Here is a 23761-nt window from a genome sequence, read left to right on the forward strand (position 1 = left end):
CCTCGAAAGCAGGCTTCGGCAAGTGACCGACAGCCCTTTTGTCGAATCGCGGGCAAGAGGCGGGGTTTCAAGGTGAGCCACGCCCTCTCCCTAGAAACTCGCCGACTCGCTGGACATGAAAAAGGTAGGGAGGCGGGACGGGCAGGTTAGCCGAGGAAAGCGAGCACAAGCCAATGAGCGGCCGAGTTGGAGGGAGGGGGCGGGCTCTGGGGAAAAGATTGGCGCGGGGCCAGCCAATGCCGTTGGCAGACGCGGCTGATGCTCCACGTCGGCACCGGGGCGACCAAGATGGAGGCGCTGATCCTGGTAGGAGCCGAAGGGGCGAGGGGGAATTGCTGGGGGGCGCGCCCGTTACCATGGAGACGGGCAGGCGGACGGGACGCGGCTGGCAGGTTTCGGCTGGGGCCTCCTGAGGCTCGGGCTCGGTCCTTGGGGCGGGGCCCAGGCCCAGCTACCTGGCGGGGCCTCCAAGCGGCTGGGGCGGCCCGTATGGCAGACAGCAGAGCTGCCCCTGCGGGAAGGCGGGCTCTGGCGGCCGCTCGAGAGGGGCCCGGGCCAGCTGCTCCTCACCTCACCCCGCCCTCTCTAGCCTTCCCAAGCGGGGGCTCTCCGTCTCCTGAAGCGTGTAGGAGGGGTGTGGAACGGATTTAACTGCAGGCAAAGGAATAATAATAATAATAATAATAATAATAATAATAATAAATAATTTATTATTTGTACCCCGCCCATCTGGCTGGGCTTCCCCAGCCACTCTGGGCGGCTTCCACAAAGACCAAAAATACACTAAGATGTCACACATTAAAAACTTCCCTGAACAGGGCTGCCTTCAGATGTCTTCTGAATGTCAGGTAGTTGTTTCTCTCTTTGACATCTGGAGGGAGGGCGTTCCACAGGGCGGGCGCCACCACCAAGAAGGCCCTCTGCCTGGTTCCCTGTAACTTGGCTTCTCGCAATGAGGGAACCACCAGAAGGCCCTCGGCACTGGATCTCAGTGTCAAGGCAGAAGGATGGGGGTGGAGACGCTCCTTCAGGTATACTGGGCCGAGGCCGTTTATTTAGTCCATTTTATTGTGAAATCCTACTGTGGGGATTGATAGGAAAGGCAGGGGTAAAACCCTCGTTCCCATTCTGTGCCCTAGTAAAAGAAAAAAAGAACTTCCTCTGTGTACGTATGTTTGTGTGTGTGTGTAGGAAACGAAATGAAATGTCATGATGCAAAGTTTAATTTTGCAAACCATTAGATGGGAAGGAGGGAAGTCGCTAGGCTCAGTTGAGCCAAAAAGATAAACTAATAATAATAATAATAATAATAATAATAATAATAATATATTATTTATACCCTGCCCATCTGGCTGAGTTTCCCCAACCACTCTGGGCGGCTCCCAATCAAATGTTAAAAACAGTACAGCATTAAATATTAAAAACTTCCCTAAACAGGGCTGCCTTCAGATGTCTTTTAAAGATAGGAGAGCTGCTTATTTCCTTCACATCTGAAGGGAGGGTGTTCCACAGGGCAGGCGCCACTACCAAGAAGGCCCTCTGTCTGGTTCCCTGTAACCTCACTTCTTGCAATGAGGGAACCGTCAGAAGGCCCTCGGCGCTGGATCTCAGTGTCCGGGCTGAACAATGGGGGTGGAGACGCTCCTTCAGGTATACAGGACCGAGGCCGTTTAAAATAAAATAAGAGGATATGATGTTATGTAATGTGATTATATGTAAAACCAATAAAAATTATTTATAAATATGTGTGTGTGTGTGTGTGTGTGTGCGCGCACACACACACACACACACACACACTGGACTGCTTTCCTATTCCTGCAGGGGTTCCTCATTGATCTGTAATGGTAGATGCATTTCCCTATAAGACAGGTTGCTGACCATTCCTGAACTTGACATGCAATGTGCAGCTGAAGAGTTCTGTGTTTTCCGATGCACTTTCAGTTTCCGCAGGGCTGCTGTGAGGCCCATCAGGATTGGTTGGTGCCCTCTGTGAACCGAGTCCATTAACCCTTTTCCAGATGCCTCAGGGAGCAGAGGAAGGAGCCGTCTAGTGAGTCAGACAGAGCATTGATCCATCTAACTGATGATGATGATAATGATAACTGAGCACTGTCAACACTGACTGGCAGCAGGTCTTCAGGGTTTAAGGCAGGGGGGATGCCAGAGATTGAATCTAGGATTTCTGCAGGAATGCAGATGCTCTTCCACAGAGCTGCAGCAGGGGCTGCTTGGCAGGGAAGTCAGTTGTGGAGAAGGTGGTAGAAATTTTGAGAATCCCTGGGGGACAAGGTTGTAGATAGGCTAGTGTGCCCTGCAGCTATACAGTCTTTGTCCTATTCTGAAGAACCACATGCATGTATCCATCTGTTTGTCAATAAAGCATGCTTTAAATACATGCCAAGCTACTATCATAAATGCCCTTTTTTTCCTGCAGGGTCAGCAAATAATAATAATAATTTATTATACCCCGCCCATCTGGCTGAGTCTCCCCAGCCACTCTGGGCGGCTCCCAATCCAATGTTAAAAACAGTACAGCATTAAATATTAAAAACTTCCCTGAACAGGGCTGCCTTCAGATGTCTTTTAAAGATAGGATAGCTGCCTATTTCCTTCACATCTGAAGGGAGGGCATTCCACAGGGCAGGCGCCACTACCGAGAAGGCCCTCTGTCTGGTTCCCTGTAACCTCACTTCTCACAATGAGGGAACCACCAGAAGGCCCTCAGTGCTGGGTCTCAGTGTCCGGGCTGAACGATGGGGGTGGACACGCTCCTTCAGGTATACAGGACCGAGGCCGCTAAGGGCTTTAAAGGTCAGCACGAACACTTTGAATTGTGCTCGGAAACGTACTGGGAGCCAATGCAGATTTCTCAGGACTGGTGTTATGTGGTCCCGGCGGCCACTTCCAGTCACCAGCTGCCGCATTCTGGATTAATTGCAGTTTCTGAGTCAACTTCAAAGGTAGCCCCATGTAGAGCTCATTGCAGTAGTCCAAGCGGGAGATAACTAGAGCATAATACTCTCATACTTTTTGATGCTTTGGTGAATTCAGGGAAGGGTTTCTAATGTCTGCTTGCAGGGCCATCCTAAAGGAAAGATGGCGTCGTCGTTAGTAGTAGCGTCGACTTGAACTCCGCATCAGTTGATGCTGTTTTTATTATTTTTATCAGTTTCTACTAGCTTTTTTATCAGTTTTTATTAGCTTTTATCAGCCTCAGTTCTTTATTTTTGTTAGTTGGCAGCTATTAATTTACAAAGCTTAGGTCAAGGGCCTGAGTTACAGAAAGTCTAGAAAGCCCTAATTAGCTCCAGCCCAGCAGGAGTGGAGATTAGACGCCCTATCGTGGGTAGACGCCAAGCTTCCTGATTTACAGCAGAAGCTGCCCTGATTTACAGCGGCTCTATCCCTGGAAAATGACTAGGAAAAAGAAACGACCGGCCTCATCTCCAGAAGGGAGCCCACAGAAGAGCAAGCAGAGCAAAATGGATGATTTTGTAAAAGCACAGAACTCAGAACCTACCACACCAAACAGAACTCATTCCCAGGTAGGTGGGGATGCTTTATTGGGCGGAGATCGCCCAGGGGAGAATGCTGAGATGAGCGCTCATGAATTATCCCATGAACTACCATCTGAGGGGGCACCGCTCTATGCAGAAATACTCGCGGACCACTGTCTGCTGACTGCAAGAACAGTGGAGGAAATTAACATCAAATTACAAAAGGTAACGTCTCTCCTGGCGGAGTTGGTGCTCCTGACAGCCAAAAATAGCCAACTCAGTACTAAAGAGACCGACCATAGCGTTGCCCTCCCTCTAGACCATCATGTACAGGGGTGCAACCGGCCCAGACTTGATAACCAAGAGACTACAAATACTAAAAACAACAAAAGCGAAAGTAGGGACCTGATCCTACAAAGTACTCAAGTAGCTCTGGACATATATCCTTTTAATGGTATCCTGCCTTACTGGAAATCAATCGACAGTGTGAAGAGAAACTTTAAGCTTTTACTAAATATCCATTGCAACACTCTGATCGCGATAAACTTGCTTTGCACGGACCCCCAGCACACTAGACTCACGCTGACATTTTCTGACTCAGCTACCCCTAAAATGCTATTGAAATATAGGGCCATTTTACAGGACTATAATATTGTTTTGAGGCGTGTTTTTAAAGACACAGAACGAAAACAACTACTGCCAAACTTGTCATATAGCCGGACCAACTCCAAGCAATCAGCACCCTCTCTGCCGAAGGGCTTTCGCCACAGGGCCATGATTCATTCGGAAGGGCCGTCAAAGATGAATATGTGCGGTGAACCCAGCTGCAACACTCACTTGGAGAGGAAAACATCAGACCAAAAAGGTCAAACACACAAAGAACGCCAGCCCAAGCTAGATAATTCAAAGATAGGACTCTCCATTACGCCTTTGGCAGATCCAGAATTTCACCACCCTCTATCCCAACTGGAATCTGATCAGCCAATGCCAAGTGACGACCCTCCCAAGGGAAATGGGACACATAGAAAGCCAGAGACAGATTTAATTATCTTTGACGAAGACCCCCCGATGGCACCAGCAATCCAAATAACACCGTCGATGCCGGGAAATCGGGAAAATGCTGCAAATCAACCCCGAGAACAACAACACCGTGCATACCCTAAGAACGGTTGCATCATTACCGAACCAGTGGGAGAGCTGATAACAATTTCCCCACCACAATGAAGCCAAGCCAGTTATGGAACGAGCAGCTTTAACATTATCTCATGGAACATAGCGGGTTGGGCTAACAAACTTGGGGACGAGCCATTTCGTGATTATATAATGGGTTTTGACATAATAATGCTGCAGGAAACTTGGGCAACTGATAACATAGCTCTTGACGGTTACGACGTCTATGAAATCAAGGCCTCTAAACCGCTTGGAAGGGGACGACCGAGGGGGGGCCTAGTAACTCTGGTTTCCACTCAATTGACGTCACAAGTTATTGAGTGCTCAGTTTTCGAGCAGCTGGCACTGGGGATCACCTTGCATATGGAATCCAAGAGTATTATTTTTGTTTCAGTGTATATTCCACCATATACAGTGCAAACACAGATAGAGAGCACGTGGCGTAAAATCCATAGTTTCCTTTATTCCCTACAAATTAGGTACCCTGGCTCACCATTTTACCTAATGGGAGATATGAATGCCAGAATAGGCTCAAATGATGATAGCCTGGAAATAAAATTCCCAATATTAAGAGATCTAAAGGAAAATAGCGCCCTCTTGCTAAACCCACCCCCACGTAGACATTCGAAAGATTGCCAAATCAACTATGCTGGATTCTGCCTGGCTTTTTTACAAATAAGTCTGGATCTGATCATTGCTAATGGGGCATTCCCCGGGGACAGAGAAGGCGAGTACACATTCATAAATTCAAATGGGGCCAGCACAGTAGACTACTGTCTCACTAACAGACAGGCCTTCGAATCAATTAAAAAATTCACAATAGATAATAGGACTGAAAGTGACCACTTACCTCTTATCATCTCCATTACCGGCCAAAATTCAATTCAGCACTCTCACATAGAACATGAGGACATAGACAAAGCAAATGATCCAGCATTGCGTAGGAAAAAATGGACACCTGAGATAGCAATTGCAGTTGAGAACAGATTGAATTCACAAACTGCATTTAAGTTAAGATCAATTATAATAAACAATTTATCAATAGACTCCTCCCTGACAGCCTACGAAAATCTCATTGAGTCCTTGCAGGATGTGGTCTCGGTTAACATAAACTCAGCCGGCAAGCCACGCACTGTGAAAGGGCGCAGTTGGTTTGACCAAGAGTGCCACACAAAGAAGGAAGCCCTAAGGAACGCCTATTTGGCCTATAGAAACGCTGGATTAAGCTACTTACCTCAATCTTATTTCAAAATCAAAAAAGAGTACAAAGCCCTTTTGGCCTCAAAAAAAAGGCAGTCCGAACAAAATTCCTGGTCCCTACTATTGAATGCCTCACTAAACAATGAAACTAAACTCTTTTGGCAACTGGTCTCCGACTCAATGAGAAATAGCTCCTCAGCCCCCAGCTGTGTCATTCCAGCTCAGGTTTGGGAGAACCACTTCAGAAATATATTTATGGAAAGTCCAAACCTCCCTTCCAGTTCACAGGAGGATGACAGGGTACAATTGTCACTGCTCCCTAATTGGAGGCCGGTAACTGTGGAGGAAGTCCATACATTAATTGGGAAGCTGAAGAGCGGAAAGGCTCCGGGGAAAGACTTTATCCCAGCTGAGGTGATTACATCAAACCAGCACTGGTGGGCCCCGCTTCTGGCAGCACTCTTTACGGTAGTAAATAACTCTGGTAAGGTACCATATAGCTGGAAACATGCTATAGTAGTCCCAATCTTTAAGAGAGGCCACCCAAATGTACCTTCCAATTATAGGCCTATTAGCCTGCTCTCAATAATTGGGAAACTATATGCCCATTTCCTCAGTAGCAAATTGACAACTTTTCTAAATGAACATAATATACTATCTGAAGCCCAGGCAGCTTTCCGTGAGAATCACTCAACAACAGACCACTGTCTAATGCTGTCCTTCCTAGCTGAGAAGTATACCAGACACCTACAGGGTAAACTCTTCGTGGCCTTTATGGACCTGAAATCAGCATTTGACTCCATCCCCAGATCCCAGCTATGGTCCAAATTGAGTCTGATCTTGCAGGACAAACGACTTCTCTTTCTTATAAAAGCCCTGTACAATGGAACCAAACTGCAGGTCCGATGCGGTCGACAGGGACAGCTATCAAACAGCATCGAGATGACTAGGGGGGTGAGACAGGGTTGTATTTTGGCCCCCACATTGTTCTGCCTATTCCTAAATGACCTAGAAGAGAACTTAATGGACCCAGATGGACACATTCCAAAAATAGGAATGAGAAGGACCCCTTTGTTGTTGTATGCTGATGACGCAGCCATCATCTCGCGTTCCAGGCCGGGCTTAAATTATCTGTTGAGGAAATTTTCTGATTACTGTTCTGGAAATGGTTTATCCATTAATTATGAAAAATCTAAAATCTTAGTCTTCGAAAGAAGATTCTCCCAGTCTAAATGGGTGCTGGATGGCCATAACCTCGAACAGGTAAAATACTTCAGCTACCTAGGGCTCACATTCCATCATACAAGATCTTGGAAGCACCATTGGCAAACCTCCCTTCAAAAGGCGGAGATTACAAAGCTAGCCATACATAAATTCTTCTTCACAAAGGGCGGCAAATATGTTCCAGCAGCCTTAAGGGTTTTCAACGCAAAGCCCGTTTCCCAACTCCTGTATGCAGCAAATGTCTGGCATAATGGGGACCTGCCAAAGCTAGATGGCTTTCAGGCAAAATTTATACGATCTCTGCTGCAGGTACCTAACTGCGTCCCCAACTCCGTACTTCTGTTGGAAGCTGGTGAATGCCCAATTTCAGCTAGAGCATGGTGGGCTGCCCTAAGACATTGGCTCAGGATTTCAGTGTTTAATCTAGGGAAGGGTCTGTACCAACATATCACCAATGAGGAATTTGTCAGCAAATGGCAGAAAACCATGGCTAAAAAAGCCACCTCTATTGGTCTGTCTCCCCCCCAACTGTATCACCTGGGCTATGAAGGCGCCCAAAAGGCTTTAAAGCAAAGATTATGGGACAATGCACACAGTGACTTGCGATCTCGGTCACACGCAGTCTGTAGTCCACTGGCAGCAGGAGTTCAATATGGGTATGTCTTTGAGTTAACACCTTACATCAAAAACCTGACAGTACCTAACTATCGAAGCCTTTTCACCAAGGCCAGACTGAATGTCTTCCCCTCTGCAGTGCTGGATGGTAGGTTGAGAGGAGTTCCCTACCAGGACAGACTTTGCTCGTGTGCTCAAGACATCGAGTCCATAAATCATATTTTGTTACATTGTGCGAAGTATGAGCAGGCCAGGGCTGAACTGATACTACCCTTGCTGGTGCCTTTCCCGGGAAAGTCAGAGGCTCACTATGTCAGGTTCCTACTGGAAGACCGGACAAAAGCTAGAACTTTGGCAGTGGCAAAGTTTTTATCGGTGGTTGAAAGAACAAATGAGCCCTATATTCCAAACAAAGTGCTTGATTAACCTGGGGGTAGGCTGTATGAATTCTGTATTGATTTGTAATGTTTTGTTGGTCTCTGGACCGTAATAAAGATTGTTTAAAGATGTTTTGGAATCTAAGTGATGCATGGTAAAAGAATATAAATAACATCACTTATAATTTGCTGCACCTCAGTGGAAATCTGGCCACCCCTAGCCTTATTGTACTTAGTTTGAACTTTCATTTTCATATTCTAGACAGGGGTGAGGAACCTCAGACCTTGAAGCAAAATGCAGCCCTCCTAACTTTTCTGACTTGTCCTTAGGAGTCTCACCAGGTTAAAACCCCTCTCCTCAAGCCACACCCCGCACCAGCCCTGCTTCACAGCCTCCTTGAGAGTTTTTGCCTGGCTGGAATGTGCCCTTGAACTCTGATAATGCCTCTTCCTTGCCTGGATGGAGAATAGGGAGGTTGTGTTTGTGTGTGTCTGTGTGTGAACTAGCCTATTGTACCCAGGTAAAATTAACATTTATTGCTCTACCTACTTTTGCTTCTGGCCCCACTGATCAGTGGCTTGTGGCCCTTGGAAGGTTGCCCACAAGGAAATGCATCCCTCTGGCCAGGAGTGGGGGGCCTTAGCAGGTGCTCTACAGTGCTGGCCCTGCTTTTGGGAAAATGCGGCCTAATCTCTGGCACCCAAATGGGCACATATTGTCAGTCATTTGTAAATGCAGTTTTTTCTCCAAGTCAGATTGCCTTATTTACTGACTTGCCTTAGCTCTAAATAGAGGTTGTGTGGTATAGTGAATAGAGTGCTGAATTTGGACTCAGGAGACTTGGGTTCAACTCTTTGCTTAACTGTGAATCCACTATGGGTCTTGATGATTGTTTTCTTAGATTTATGTTTTGCCTTTTCAATGAATGGCTGCAGACAGTGAACAAAACAAAATGATAAGAAGCAAGAGTACTGAAACAATGCAAAATAAGAAGAAAGAAAAATACCTTTGTTGTATCGGGCCATAACAATGCGACAAGTAAACAGAGGTCAAATGTCTCTGTTACTGCTACTGGCAGTTGTTGAGTTTCCTTAGCAGGGACCTTGGGTGAGCCACTCACAGCCTAACCTACCTTGCTGGGAGGAAAAAATGGGGGAAACTCCATGTATTGTGAATTAAGCTCCTTGGAGGAAAGGCAATGCACCTAGTGCAGTCTTCCCCAACTGTACACACCAGTTGAATCGCCCCCATGGAAATTTGTTTCCTACTGCTGTTTAGCTGAGGGCCGCCATTCAAAATTAGCATTTTTATTAATTTTTGTTTCTGCTCACCCTTGCGTGCCACAATAACTTAAAGGTAAAGGTTAGGTCCAGTCGCGGATGACTCTGGGGTTGTGGCACTCATCTCACTTTACTGGCCGAGGGAGCCGGCATGCAGTTTCCAGGTCATGTGGCCAGCAGGACTAAGTCGCTTCTGGCGAACCAGAGCAGCACATGGAAACACTGTTTGCCTTCCTGCCGGAGCGGTACCTATTTATCTACTTGCACTTTGAGGTGCTTTCGAACTGCTAGGTTGGCAGGAGCAGGGACAGAGCAATGGGAGCTCACCCCGTTGCGGGGATTCGAACCACCGACCTTCTGATCGGCAAGCTCTAGGCTCTGTGGTTTAACCTACAGTGCCACCCGTGTCCCTTTGCCACAATCCTTAAGACCCCCTAATTTGATCCATCCTCACAAAAATCTGCGAAGAGGATCAAGGATTGCTATAGCTGATTCCAGTTTAACAGGGCTGAGGAATCTGCAGCCCTCTGGACGATGTTGGACTACAATTCCCATCACCCTCAACTGTTGGCCACATTGCCTGATGGGAACTGGAGTCCAACAAAATCTGGTAGGCCACATGATTGGCCATGATTGAAGCAGTAACTTCCCCGAGTTACCCAGGAAATCCACAGCATTACAAATTCAAATCCCCTGCTTTTCTAGACTCCAGAAAACACACTATGCTGAGATAATTGTCAGAGAGCTAGTTGTATCTATACTGAAGTTTAGATTGGACCTGCAAAAAGCCTTGTCCTAGTTCTCACTGAGGTAGTTAGTGAGTGGAGTGTTCCTCTTCAGACTGCACACAAAAGCTTCCTCATGAAAAGGAAGGTCCTTGCCGATAGGAAATTAGTATGGTGGAAAACCAGAACTAGCGTTGTTCCAGTGCCACATAGTACTTGTTCTGCAGTGGTGGGAAATTGAGCAATATAGGCAGCACCTACACTTTGGAACTCCCTTCCTATTGACCTCCCCTGCACTCTTTTCAGCACCTAGAACATTTTTCTTTAGGTGAGCCTATCCAGATATATAGCTGTTGACATGCTTTAAACTTTTGCTGCTATAAAATGTTTTTAATTGTTTTTACTGATCATTTTAATGTGGTTTTTTTGTAAATTGCTTTGAGGTTTTATTACAATCAAGTGATATATACATTTTGTTAAATAAAATCAAAATATAAATAATTATCATTATCATTATAAGACTAGATGTTGGGGGGAAGGTTTTGCTATACAACTGTTCACCTGGTCGTCTCGGCTTTATTATGAGGAAGGATTTTTTGTGTGGCTTTAGGAATATTTAGTCAGGTGGGGTCTGCACCTTTGGTCTGAAACTGTACAGCACAGACACAGGTTGGACACTTCAGTGAAAAGAGGCAGGCCAGAATCTGAAGAACTTGGCCCATTTTAAAAGGACTGCCCGTGCAGTTTTGTGTTACACATGAGGAAACTTGACTAACTTTACATGGGCTTTTTTTTTTAAAGTGTGGTAGAGGGGGCTTAAATACCAGGCTCTGTGTTGCTAGTTGGGGCCATTGTGAATCTATGTCATGGGTTGGCAAACTACGGCCCGGGGGCCAGATCAGGCCCAATTGCCTTCTAGATCTGGCCCACGGATGGTCCGGGAATCGCCATGTGGATTGGTGTGGGGATTCTGATCATTCGGGCTGTGCCATTTCTCCCCCCCCCCCACTGTGGCGGCGGCGCCTCCTCCCTCCCTCCCCCTGGCTTCTCCCCACCCTGCCTAGAGGAGGAATGGGGCTGGGCTTTGTTGGCTGAGCACCGTTTTAAGCAGCCCCTCTCCGGAGCCAGCCCTTTCACGCCGCTCATCGTCCCCCGCAGCCCCTGCCGCTCGCAAGCTCATCCGGTGCTGTGGAGAAGTGAGGGGATAGTCAGTGGGGAAGAATTCCCCCCTCCCCCCAAAAAAGTAGTATGCCCCCCCCCACGTCTGACAGACAGTGGACCGGCCCCCCCGCGAAAAAAGTTTGCTGACCCCTGATCTATGTGGTGAGAACCATCCACTTATAGGAAGCGCTGCATTTTGTAGCATGTGCAATGCACACTTATTTTGAAGAAAGCCTTTTGAACTCAGTGGGGCTGACTTTGGACTCAGCTGCAAGGCATAGTACATCAAATTGCCTTTTGAATATTGGCTTAACCAGGTACAGTGGTACCTCGCAAGACGAATGCCTCGCAAGACAAAAAACTCGCTAGACGAAAGGGTTTTTTGTTTTTTGAGCTGCTTCACAAGACAATATACCCTATGGGCTTGCTTCGCAAGACAGAAACGTCTTGCAAGTTTGTTTCCTTTTTCTTAACACCGTTAATACAGTTGCGACTTGACTTCGAGGAGCAACTCATAGAACGCGGTGTGGTAGCCTTTTTTGAGGTTTTTAAAGACTTTGGTGATTTTTGAATCTTTTCCAAAACTTTCCCGACACCGTGCTTCGCAAGACGAAAAAAATCGCAAGACGACAAAACTCGCGGAACGAATTAATTTTGTCTTGCGAGGCACCACTGTAGCTAAAATAGTTTTCTTACCTCCCCAGCCCACTCCTCCCTTCAAATAAAAACTACACAGAAGACCGGAGTCAATTGGGAGAAAACTCCTCATCCCTGATTTTGGTGATTGATTAGATCCTGAATGTGAAGCAAACGCCATCCTCGGTCTTTTTTGGGGGTGTGTGTGGAGGAGTCATTTGTTTGCGATGCTCTTGGAGGAGTGGAAGATATGCTGACGCTGGGTTGAGGAACCTGTGGCCCTCCAGTTCCCATCAGCCTGGTCAGGAGTGATGGGAGTTGGTTGTTCCACAGCATCTGGAGGGGGGAAAGCAAAACCTTTTCTGACTCCAATGAACTGCAACTGGGATATCCAGTTTTTTTTAAAAAAAAAAATGCTCGTGCCAACACCTGCTGAGGAGAGGATTTGGGATTTGAATTTTTTTTTAAGTTCAGCAGCACAACTGCATTGGCAAAGACACCGGATGCCATTTTGCTGTGCAGCACGTGACTATTGCTAGGTTTGGTGTGGTGTGATTTGGGGTAGCAGGACCCTTGCAATATGCTTTCTCTCTTTGGAGGAAATGCCTTGGCTTGGCTTGCGAGCTGTGCATTCCCTAGATGGGAATAGCCCTGCCTTCTCCGCGTGGCTCTCCCAATTGCCTCTTGCAGATAAAACCCAGCACGGACATATTTCTTGCCGTCTCCTCTCCCTCGCCAAATGCTCCCCTTCCGCGAGGTCCTGGCAGCTGTAAAATCTTTATGGCAATGCTGCTGCTATCGTGCTGACCATCTGGGCCGTTGCACACCTAGTTTAATTGATTGAAGTTTAATTTATTGAAACTTCAGAATTAAATGATCAGAATAAACTGTGCAGTAACTCTTAACGTCTTGTTTTAATGGTTGATTGCTCGAGGCAGCCCTTGGCTTGAACTGGAAGCCCCCAGAGAGGAATTTATGCCGCTTCTGGCCTTCCAGTCAGCGCTCATTATAGATTTAAAATGTGTGTTTATTAGCTGCCTCTCCAGTAGAAGCTTGTCTCTCTAGCAAAGAGATGTATAAATTCTTCCGATGCTTGTATGGTAAGCATCTATTCTTACTCTCTTCGGAAGCAAGGCAGGAAGGAGATATGTGGCTTTTGCCCATCTCATCTGTGGCTTCATTCAGTCTAGGTCAGGGATGGGGGTATTCCTCTGACAGTATTTGTATAGCAAATTGTCTGCTTAGCTTTGGGGCATTGACATGTTGCACTTACAATTTTCACAGGCCTTCATGGGGGGGGGGGAGTTTAGACCCCCTCTTCTTACTGCAAAGCAAGGATTTGTGCTGTAAAACAGGCATTGCCCAGGGGACTGGTGAAATATGATAGGAGAGCAGGAAATTTCCCTCTGCACATCTGCCTGCCTGCAAAGTTTGCCAGGCAAATTTATGTATCTGTGTGTGCGAATAAGGACGAAGGCAACAGAAGGAGATTCTAAATTTGTCTACATTATTGCTCGTCTACATGATAATGGATGAGCCATTCTCTCTCTCTCTCTCTCTCTCTGTGTGTGTGTGTGTGTGTGTGTGTGCATGTCAGAGAGAGAGAGAGGAAGACCTTGTCTGTTTTCTTCTCTTCCTTTGTATGGTGTGAGGCATGCAATTTCTGTTGGAACAGTGAGACCCCCTTTGTAAAATGGAGACCTTGAGAGCAGTGGTTTTCATGCTGTCTGGCTTCACAGATCCCTCTTCAAATGGACTTACCTGCTGTGTAACGTGTTTCAGTATTGGTCACCAAAGAGCTTCTTGCAAATGATTCTGGGAAGAGTTTTAAGGTGTTCACTCAATTCTGTGCAGAGTGCTGGCCAGTCCTGTTGGGCTTCACCATTGCATGAACCGAGAGTGCATCCTAGAGCAGGTCTGAATATTAGGAGATAATTTAGGTAGTGGTGGGTGAGCTGTCATTCAGGGAAGCTTGGTTGCCATTACTGATCTCTGAGGAATCCCTGGATCCTTCAAACCGTTGTATGAAAAGCTCTGCATTAGACCCAGGCTGTTCTCCAGTAGAATCATGGCTGGCTGCTCTTATGATGGGTCCTGTCTAGGTGATTCAGAGATAAGAGAACCTTCTGTTCCTATGGCTGTCTCAAAATTTGAGAAAAGTCATGCGTAGTGCTGTCTCAGTCTGACCCAGTGGGTCAGTTGTTTGGAACAGGGTGGCCAGACGTAGAGTTTCTGTGGAGTGGTGGATCCGCCTGCCAGAGTCTACTCCATAGATGAGCCTGCAGCTCCTGTTGCAGCACTTGAGGTGAAGTTCTGTTATACACTCCGACTGTGGCTATGTGGAAGTCAGTGCATCACAGAACTTTGTCTCGAGAGCTTTCAAGCGTCCAGCACGGAGGAGCTGCATCTCTTTCTGGTCCTTTCTCTTGCCCCAAGCATGCCCTCCTTGTAAGCACTAAGCCGCAGAATCTCATTCAGCCGCAGACATGGCAGGGAGGTGGCCCCCATTTTCTCCTTTTGCATACAACACATTCTTAATCTCTCCTTTACCTTGGGATAGGGATGTGACATTTGCTCTGCATTTTGGGCTATCTAGGTCCTAGACTATGGTCCTAGTCCTGACAAGCTGATACCTGATCTGGAGCTCATTGTGAGCTGCTGTTTGGTGTAGTGTGGTTGCCTTCAATATTGTCAGACATGGGAACCACTGAGTGTGTTACAAGCTCTGCAGTGTTAAAAATTCAGGTATATAAGCTACGTGCCAAATGGCACCTTCAGTCTAGGTTGCGGACGCCACAATGGAATGTCTATTCACCAAGGGGTTGGACTTAATGACCCTTGGGATCTCTTCCAACACTACATTTCTATGATCTCAATTAAATTGCTTGACTGTAGCTTGCTCTTGCAACAATTCACTTGTTTCAGTATGCAAGAAGGAAGAAAACACACAGTGGAAATGAAAATGGTAATAACTATGGAGCAAAGCAGAGGTTTTTAAACTGCAGCTGCCAGCTTGGCACACAGAAATCTCCACGTAGTCACAATTGGACCTGCACCAGTAGCAAAACAAGCCTGGCGCCTGCCTAATTTTGAACACTGTTTCCAGCCTGGAGTAATTGGTATGGAGGAGCATAGTATATGCACAGCCCTCCTTCTTGTAACAGCTCTTAGGGCCACCCATCAGAAGCTGTGGCCCTACCCCTGGGTAGGTCAGCAGTCAGAGGAAGCAGCACATGGTATTGTTTGAATGGACCTGTGACATTGTGCTTTTCTTTGCAGGAGCCATCTCTCTACACTGTGAAAGCCATCCTGATCTTGGACAACGATGGAGACCGTCTGTTTGCCAAGGTAAGTTTTCAGGGGGATCTGGAAGGAGCGGGAAGGTACAAGGCTCCAAGGGGCCTGAGCAAAGCAGCCTGGCAGAGTTGTCATTGAGAGCTGGGGAGCTCTTATGGACCTAACTGAGCCCCTGCTTTCCGAGCAAGAAGGACATTAGTCCAGTCACCCGTGCTCATTGAGGCAGCATGTGATCTATCTTAACTCTTGCTAGTAGATTCCTATCCGGTGTGTTCTGATACCTGGCACTCCTTTACGCGAGAGTGTAGAGAACCTGTGACCCTCCAGATGTCTAGCTCCAGATAGGCGGGGTATAAATAATAAATTATTATATTCATTCATTCATTCATTCTCCATGCCATCCTTGAGGTAGCTTTGTAAGTGCAGGATCATTTGCTTGCGATGTTGCCCTGTTCGCAAAATGAGTGTCTCCTGGGGAAAGTCCCAGTGTATTTATTTATTTAATACCATTTAGATGCCACCTAATTGTTTCTAAAAGTCAGCTTACAAAAAAGTGTAGTTTCCCTTTTTTTCTTCACTATGGTGCCACCCCCAATTCTACACCTGCTGTCTTGGCAGAGGATGGATTTGTGTTTCCTTTGCAGCCTGGTGCCCCCCCGGGCTTTGGACTACAACTCTCCTCAGCGCCAGGCAACACAGCTGTGTTACGTTGGGCTGACAGAGGCTGCAGTCTAAAACAACTGGATGGATCTAGGTTGGCGAAGGCTGTTCTAACCCACAGACCACAACTAAAGTTGTTGTTGTTGTTGTTGTTATTATATTTATTTATTTATTTATTTATTTATTTATGCATGCCCTGCCCATCTGGCTGTGTTTCCCCAGTGACTCTGGGTGGCTTCCAACAAAATATTAAAATACAGTAGTCCATCAAACATTAAAAGCTTCCCTAAACAGGGCTGCCTTCAGATGTCTTCTAAAAGTCAGTGAGTTGTTTATTTCCTTGACATCTGATGGGAGGGTGTTCCACAGGGCGGGCGCCACAACCAAGAAGGCCTGGTTCCTTGTAACTTGGCTTCTTGCAGTGAGGGAACCACCAGAAGGCCCTCGGCGCTGGACCTCAGTGTCCGGGCAGAACGATGGGGGTGGAGACGCTCCTTCAGGTGACATAATTCACTTTTTGGGGGAGGGGGGGAGGCGGTGGAACCTGGGTTAAAATCCCCGCTGAGCCACACACTCACCAGGGGCCTCTGCTTCTGCCGCTGTATAAAATAGGAAAGTGTCCTGCACTTTAGCCTTTTCTGTGAGAGCTGTTATGATGGAAAACAAACACTATTACCTGTTCTAAAAGTTGTGTGTGTGTGGCAGTCTAGCAGCCTTGTGTTCAGTGCTGCTCAGGAATTCTAAGAAGCGCCCAGAACCCAGTGCAATTTTGAAAGGTTCATTCTGCCATTTTTATTCGAAACAGTGTCCAGTTTGTATCCAAACGTAGACAAAAACCTGCTCCTTGATCTCAGGAACCATCATGCAAAATTTGGTTACTATATGTATATTTTATATTTTATATAGCTCAGAGAGAGCCTCTGGTTTGTCACTTACATAGTCACACTGGATTGCCTCATGATAGCATTTTCCTGTGCTTTAAGAGCTTAAGTTAAGTGGAAGGACAAAGAATTAGATTTTTGAATGCTTTCGCAAAAATGAGATGGTAAAAGCGAAAGAGCATCATATTGGTGAAAAAGAATTGTATAGTCTTATCTGGTCATTATTTTATTCCCTCTAAAGCGAGATAAAATTTATATAAATATTGCCTTTTTGTTGCTTATTGCTCTTTTTTCATAGGTTAGTTTTGTCACTAAAAAGATTTCCCAAATTTTCCTTAGCCGTTCTTGTATTGCAGGAGATCTCTTAGGAGTTGTTCAAAGGCACAGACAACTTGACAAAATATAAAGCTTAATAAATAAATGTTTGAGTGTCATGTTTGTGCAGCTCACATGAGCAGCATTTGACCATAACAAGTGGTTTGTCTTGCATTCCTCTCATGTAACAAGCATACTTTCTTTTCCCCTGCAGTACTATGACGACACCTACCCCACCGTCAAGGAGCAGAAGGCCTTTGAGAAGAACATTTTCAACAAAACTCACCGGACAGATAGTAGGTTCTGCTGGGGAGCGTGATGGGAGAAGGCACCTGGGACTGTAATATATACATGCATATATATGCATATTTTAAACAGGGCTGCCCCTGGAATCCTTCAGCCAGAAGAGTCAGACACATCTACATGGCTTTCTTTGTTTGTCTATCTGGTTTTTAAAATACTCCCCACTCCACCCAGAGGTTGGAGTCAGTGAATATTGATGCAAGTCCTCCTCCAGGGGTAGTCCAGCAGTTCTCCTCTCTTGCAAAGACAGCAGAAGAAAATGTAGAGCAGGGAGGTCGCAAAAGTTTTCCCTCTCCGCAGCTGTTTGGCTGCTCCTTGGGTGTATAACCATGAGTATAGTGGCTTTGCTTTGATTGGAGGGCAGTATCTACACTAGTATGGGATGAGAAATCAAAATGACAGTGCAAGAAAGATTGATAAAGAAGCGGTTCTTTGACATACCCCAATGTATTTTGAATATAAATGTTCTTCATCAGGGGAAAACGTGACTCTATTCTAAATTAAGAAACGACATTCCAGTCGAATTCAGTCTCCTCCAGCCTCTTCCAGAGTGCATGGAGGACATAAGCAGCAGCAATAACACTTGAAAGAAGACATTTCATTCAGTTTTCCTTCTCATAAAGAAGCTGTTCTATTTGTGCTTGTGCAGCTGAGCTAGCGCAATTCAGCCAGTGGTTTCTGCACTTGGATGTTTGGCAGAGTGCACCTCATTTGTGTAAATGTGTGCTGCATGTGGGCATGATTGCTGGCGGTGTCTGCACTATGCAGCAAGTGGTGCCAGTTCAAGATTGTAGTCCAATTTAAACAGCGGCACCCTCAAATCAGATAGATCTTCCTACAGTGGCGCACTCACCCAAAGATTTTGTGATGACTCTGGATGTTGCTTTCTTGCTTAGCAGCTATTGAGAAAAACAGGAAGAGTGCTGCTTTTCTTGTAGTCTTCATGTTCTCTTCTAGCTCTTATTATTTTTGTTATTTTATTCCTTTTCTGTCTCCCTCCACCTAGGTGAGATTGCTCTCCTAGAGGGACTGACAGTTGTTTACAAGAGCAGCATTGACCTGTATTTCTACGTCATCGGCAGCTCCTATGAAAATGAGGTGTGTATATCCTTAGGTGGCAAAGAGGCTTTTCTGCAGAAATGACGCATGCAAGGTTTTGACTATCCTGGCTTCCCTGCTGGTCATGATCTTTGTGCTGTGTGAGATCCTTGGCTTCTTCCTCTGCCACAAAGCATGCTTGCAATGCTGATTGCCACTGCAGTGCTGAGGCGAGAGAGATTTGTTGAACTCCTCCACCCTCCCTGAAAATAGTTGACAGTCCCACAGGATTATTTTAAGGCAGAGGTGGGGAACCTGTGGTTCTTCAGTTGTTGTGTGACTTCACCTAACATCAGCCACAGCCAGCATAGCCAATAGTGAGAGGTTGATGGGAGTTGTAGTCTAAGAGAATATTGGGGGCATGGCTTTCATAGCCCTGCTTTAAGAGGGATGACTTCAACAGAGCAAGAAGAGCCTGGATTTCTATGTCCTTGGGGTGGGTGGGGGTGCTGGCAATCAATGCCATGCTATTGCCCTCTAGGAATTACCCCCCAAAATTGCTCCAAAGCCAGCTTTGCCTTGAGCCACTTTTGTATGCAATCACATGGATTGTGTGCATGTGTGTGTGGTTCCTTTGCTCTGAAACTTTTGTCTTCTCCTTTGCAGCTAATGCTAATGGCTGTGCTGAACTGTCTCTTCGACTCACTCAGTCAGATGCTGCGGTAAGAATCTGCTTTCTGGTTGTGGCTGAGCTGGTTGCACAGGGTGAAATGTGGGGATTGTTTTTGTGCCTCAAATGCATTCATTTTGGGGTTGGGTACACCACGGAGAACAAAAGCACTTCCTAATTTTTTAATGTGTTGGAAGTGCCAAAAAAAAAAAAAAAGTACTTAATTGTTTGGATTCCACCCCCAACCCCTCGGGTGTTTTAAGTCACAATAAAATCAATTGAAAGTCTATTTTCAGCCTCCTGTCTCCAAAATGGTTTAAGTGACCCCTAGTGCTATACTGTGCATGTTTACCCAGAAATAAAGACTGGCACTGGCACTTACAGACCAAGACATTTTCCCTGGACAATTTAATTTGGGCAACACATTTAGCTGCTGCCTCATAGTATCATCTCATCATGTTTTATAATGTAAATAGTTATTTATAATTGGACTCAGAATAATGAAGACAGATTAAAAAGGCCCATTGAAGTTCGGTGGGATTTACTCCCACATATAAGTGAGTTTAGGATTGCAACCTCAGTTATGGGTTATTCAGGAAGGTGTGTAAGCCGGGATAAGATCATATAAAAGGGTCCAGCTGGCAGCCACATGTGAGTAGAAAGAGAAGGTTTCCTTGGCAGAGGCAGATGTGCAGGATATGGGTCCTGTCGTGCCTTTTTCCTTTTTCAGCAATAATAAAGATGATATGCTAGGCGTGTCTGTTGTGGCACAGCAAAAGCACAGAATCAAGCCTCTAAAAATTGTGGCTTTTGTACTTTAGAAGGGAACTATTGGGGTGGTTAGAAGCTGCTAGAGGCGAACTAAAGCCTTACATACACATCACATCTTCTGGCTTCCTAACCCATGTCTAAGCAGAAGCGGAATATATTCATGGCAACGAATAGATGATTGCGCTGCTTGCCTTAACTATATTATATATTTATTTGTTGAAGATATTTAATTGCCGACATCTCGTAAGTGGTATACATAAAAATTACTAAAAGCATACAATGGATAAAATCAATTACTATTAGTCTTAAAAACAGAAAAATTCCTTTAAATGTCTGCTGGAAAGGAAAGGTCTTGGTCAGGCACCTGAAGCTCAAGAGGGGAAAGGGCCTTTCTAATCTGAGCTGGGAGGGAGCTCCAACCCCCCTGCTTTTGTATTAAATACACATTTGTCCATATTTATTTAGGTTCTGGAATACGGCTTTTATTAATGTAGAATTGCAATTTCTTTGTGTGGGTGGTGGTGGTGGTGGTGCATAATACATGTGTATGCTCAAGCCCCATTTAAAGGAAGGCCTTTGTGTATGGTTTTGTGTGTCCCATGGTTCAGGGTACAAGCCCTGAAATCCAGGGCAGAATTAAAGAATCCTGAGATTATCATCAAGTTGCTAGTCATTAGAGCCCTGCTGGATCAGTCCAAAATCCCATCTAGTTCAGCATCATGTTCTCACAGCCCGATGTGCAACCAGATGCCTGGGGGAACCCTCAAGCAACACATGAGTGTAACAGCAGTCTCCCCACTTGTGGTTCCTTATCCTCCAGGAATTGGCCCAAATCCCTTTTAAAGCCTCACTGCATCTCACCCAGCCCCTTCATTGTCCTTGCGATTGCACAGCAAAGCTTTTAAATGTGGGGCACGTCTGAGTAAGGTCTCTGCTTAAGGCTCTGACAGTGAGCTAGGTTGTGAGATGCCTCGGGTGGTAAGATGAGACCTAGACCCTCAGCTTCTCAACTGAGCAGAATCTGGTTTGTCCTTCTGTAGGAAGAATGTGGAGAAGCGAGCACTTATGGAAAACATGGAGGGCCTTTTCCTGGCAGTGGATGAAATTGTAGATGGCGGGTAAGTCCAGCCACAACACTAAACTTCTAGACTTCTCACAGCTCTTTTCAGGATCTGATGTGTGTGTGTTTGTGTGTATGTGTGTGCGTGCGTTGAAAGAATGTGCATTCTTAATGGTGGCCCTTGCATTTGCATGACTCTTCTATCTTTCCTGCCCTTGGAGTGTAGCCCAGCTGAGTGAATGATTGCTTCTTCATCTCTTACAGGGTGATTCTTGAGAGTGACCCCCAGCAGGTACTACATAGAGTTGCTGTGCGGGTAAGTGAAACCCATCTCTCTTCTTCTTCCTTGAATGCCTCTTCAGTAGGCATGACCTCTCTGCTGACCTCTGTCCCTGCTGAAGGGCACAGAACCCATTTTACGACAGAAGAAATCAACCAATTGCAGTATTGGGGAGAGGGGTGTGGGTTTGTTTGTTTTTTGTATGTGTTGTTTACTTTTTTCCCTCTTAACATATTTGAAATCTAATAAAATATTTTTTTAAGGCCAAATTGCATACCGTATTTTTCGCACCATAAGACGCACTTTTCCCTCCTAAAAAGTAAGGGGAAAAGTGTGTGTGTCTTATGGAGTGAATGCAGGCAGGAGGTTCTGCTCAGCGCTCCCTTTAAAGAGCCGCACCGAGCCTGTGTGCGGCTCTTGCTGGCTTTTCCCTGAGGTGGGAGAAGGGACAGACGGGCTGCCCTCTGTCCCTTCCCTACCTCCTGGAAAAGCCAGCAAGAGCCGCACACAGGCTCGGCGTGGCTCTTTAAAGGGAGCGCTGAGTGGCTCTTGCTCTGCTGGCTTCTCAGCGAAGCAGGAGGAGGGATGGACGGGGGCAAGCTCTCACTTTGCGCAGCTCTCACTTTGCTTGCCCATCCCTCTTCCCGCCTCGCTGTAAAGCAAGCGAGTGTCTCCTCCTCCTCTTTTACAGCGAGGTGGGAGGAGGGATGGGCAAGCAAAGTGTGAGCTGCGCAAAGCAGGAGAGAAGCCATGTAAGCGGCTCTCGCTTTGCTTGCTTAAAAGCAAGAACAGCGAGAGCCGCTTACATGCTCTGCGCAGATTTTTTTTCTTTCTTGCTTTCCCCCTCTAAAAATTAGGTGCGTCTTATGGTCAGGTGCGTCTTATGGAGCGAAAAATACGGTAGGTTGATGGGGGGAAGGAAGAGGAGGCTGCTGCTGGTAATCTGGTTAGTGGTTAGACTAAATGACATTGGGCGGTAGTTTTCTGAGCAATCCATAACTCCTGGGTAGGAGCTGGGAACTCAAGAGCAGATATGTAGTAGAGAGGCGTGGGGTCTCTTTTTAGGAGTCAGTAGATCTAGAAGAGCCTTGCTGTATTAGGCTGAAATTCTATATAGTCCAGCATTCTGTTCTTGCAGTGGCAGGTCAGGCCTGCTTTCAATTGCTTTATTATTTCTGCACGCCATTGAATTTGTGGTTTCCCCTCTTTGTATTTCAGGGAGAGGATGTCCCTCTTACAGAGCAGACAGTGTCACAGGTATGTCTTCTGCCTACATCTCGCTGGGTACCTTTCATTAAATGCTGCTGGTACCACTTTTTCTACATGTCTCCTCCCCCTCCCCTTTTCCCTGAAGCTTCCGGGATATTGCACCAACTTTGTTTAACTTGATGTGCCAGCCAAAAACATTTCTGTTTACCCATGCATTTGGATCTTGATTTGATCATAATGTGGTATGATTCTGGCCTATTTTGGTGTTCATCTTTTTATCCTTGTTGCCAGATGAACACTCACCTTGAGGTTTTTACAATCAAACGGTATATAAATTTTATGAAGTAAAATAAATAATAATTGAGGAGGCATGCTAGGAGTATACGTCTGCCTATCGCATCCCATAAATACATTTTTGGCGTCTGATGTAGAATTTAATATGCTGATATTCGTGACTGCCAAAAAAAGAAAGAACAGCAACCCAATCTTCATAGTCTTTATGGCTATAGAAATAAGTATGGAAACCTGTTGATTAAATCTCACAAGCCAAAGGGAGCCTAAGCAGAATCTTGGCTGGTGAAAGGGCTGAGCTTAAGTGCAGTGCATAGGAAATGCCCCTAGTGCTTTTAGATATCAGGCATTGCATTTTGGAAAAAGCAAGTCGCTCAGCCCCTTTCCAGAAGTGTCACAGGGGAATATGCATTTTTAGCGATGTACAGCTGTGGCTGGTGGTGGCAATGTTTGTATGTGTGCATGCAGTACGAATCCTTTTCCAGATAGTATTTAAGGCGTTTGCCACCAAGGTGTTTCCTGTTAACCACAAAAGGGTTGGGTTAGTGGAGAATGTGTTTCTACCGAATCCTGCAGGCTGAAAAAAATCTGAATCCTTCAACTTTTGTCCGCAGGTGCTGCAGTCAGCAAAGGAACAGATCAAGTGGTCACTACTGCGATGAGGAGCCACGTGGGATCTCCCCCATTAACCTACTGTGTCCCCAGCTGTCCCCTCTTCCTGTCTGTTTCGCACTGACCAAAATGCAACATGACCACAGTTTTTGATGTATCCGGTTTCTGGCTCTTACTGAGTCTCGTCACTGTTTCAGTGGTGGTGGGGGCTAGTGAGTGGGAAACCAGGGAGCAGGGACAAAAGTCTCTCTTTCCTGGCATCCTCCCTCCACCTTAGACACCCCTTGTTGGCCGGAGATGCACGTGCTTCACCCTGTTCTAAGAGCTTTCTGGTCCTCTTCAGATTCTTTTGTTTTGTTGCTAGGTCAGAGCATGGCTGGTGGCTGCTTCCAAAGAGGAGTTGTCTTAATAATAGTCCCTTTAATGGACATGGTGAATGGGAATTCTCCTTCCTGACACCCAGCTGTCTAAACCCATGTTATGGGTGG

General features: G+C 46.1%; 1 protein-coding gene across 2 annotated transcripts; it reads left to right on the plus strand.

Moving 5' to 3' along the window:
* COPZ1 (coat protein complex I subunit zeta 1) lies at positions 1 to 23430 on the plus strand. 2 transcript variants are annotated; one of them, XM_028709152.2, is made up of 9 exons: positions 1 to 124; positions 15166 to 15234; positions 17254 to 17335; positions 18349 to 18440; positions 19047 to 19102; positions 20862 to 20939; positions 21146 to 21197; positions 22380 to 22418; positions 23276 to 23430. In XM_028709152.2, exons 1-9 carry the CDS (start codon positions 116 to 118, stop codon positions 23321 to 23323), a joined length of 525 nt encoding a protein of 174 aa, XP_028564985.1. In that variant the 5' UTR covers positions 1 to 115; the 3' UTR covers positions 23324 to 23430. The 2 variants fall into 2 exon arrangements, with proteins under 2 accessions (XP_028564985.1, XP_028564995.2); XM_028709162.2 differs by lacking the exon at positions 1 to 124 and adding an exon at positions 274 to 306.
* Positions 23431 to 23761: the final 331 nt, after the last annotated feature.

Source organism: Podarcis muralis, chromosome 2, assembly GCF_964188315.1.
Source record: "Podarcis muralis chromosome 2, rPodMur119.hap1.1, whole genome shotgun sequence".
Classification (NCBI taxonomy): domain Eukaryota; kingdom Metazoa; phylum Chordata; class Lepidosauria; order Squamata; family Lacertidae; genus Podarcis; species Podarcis muralis.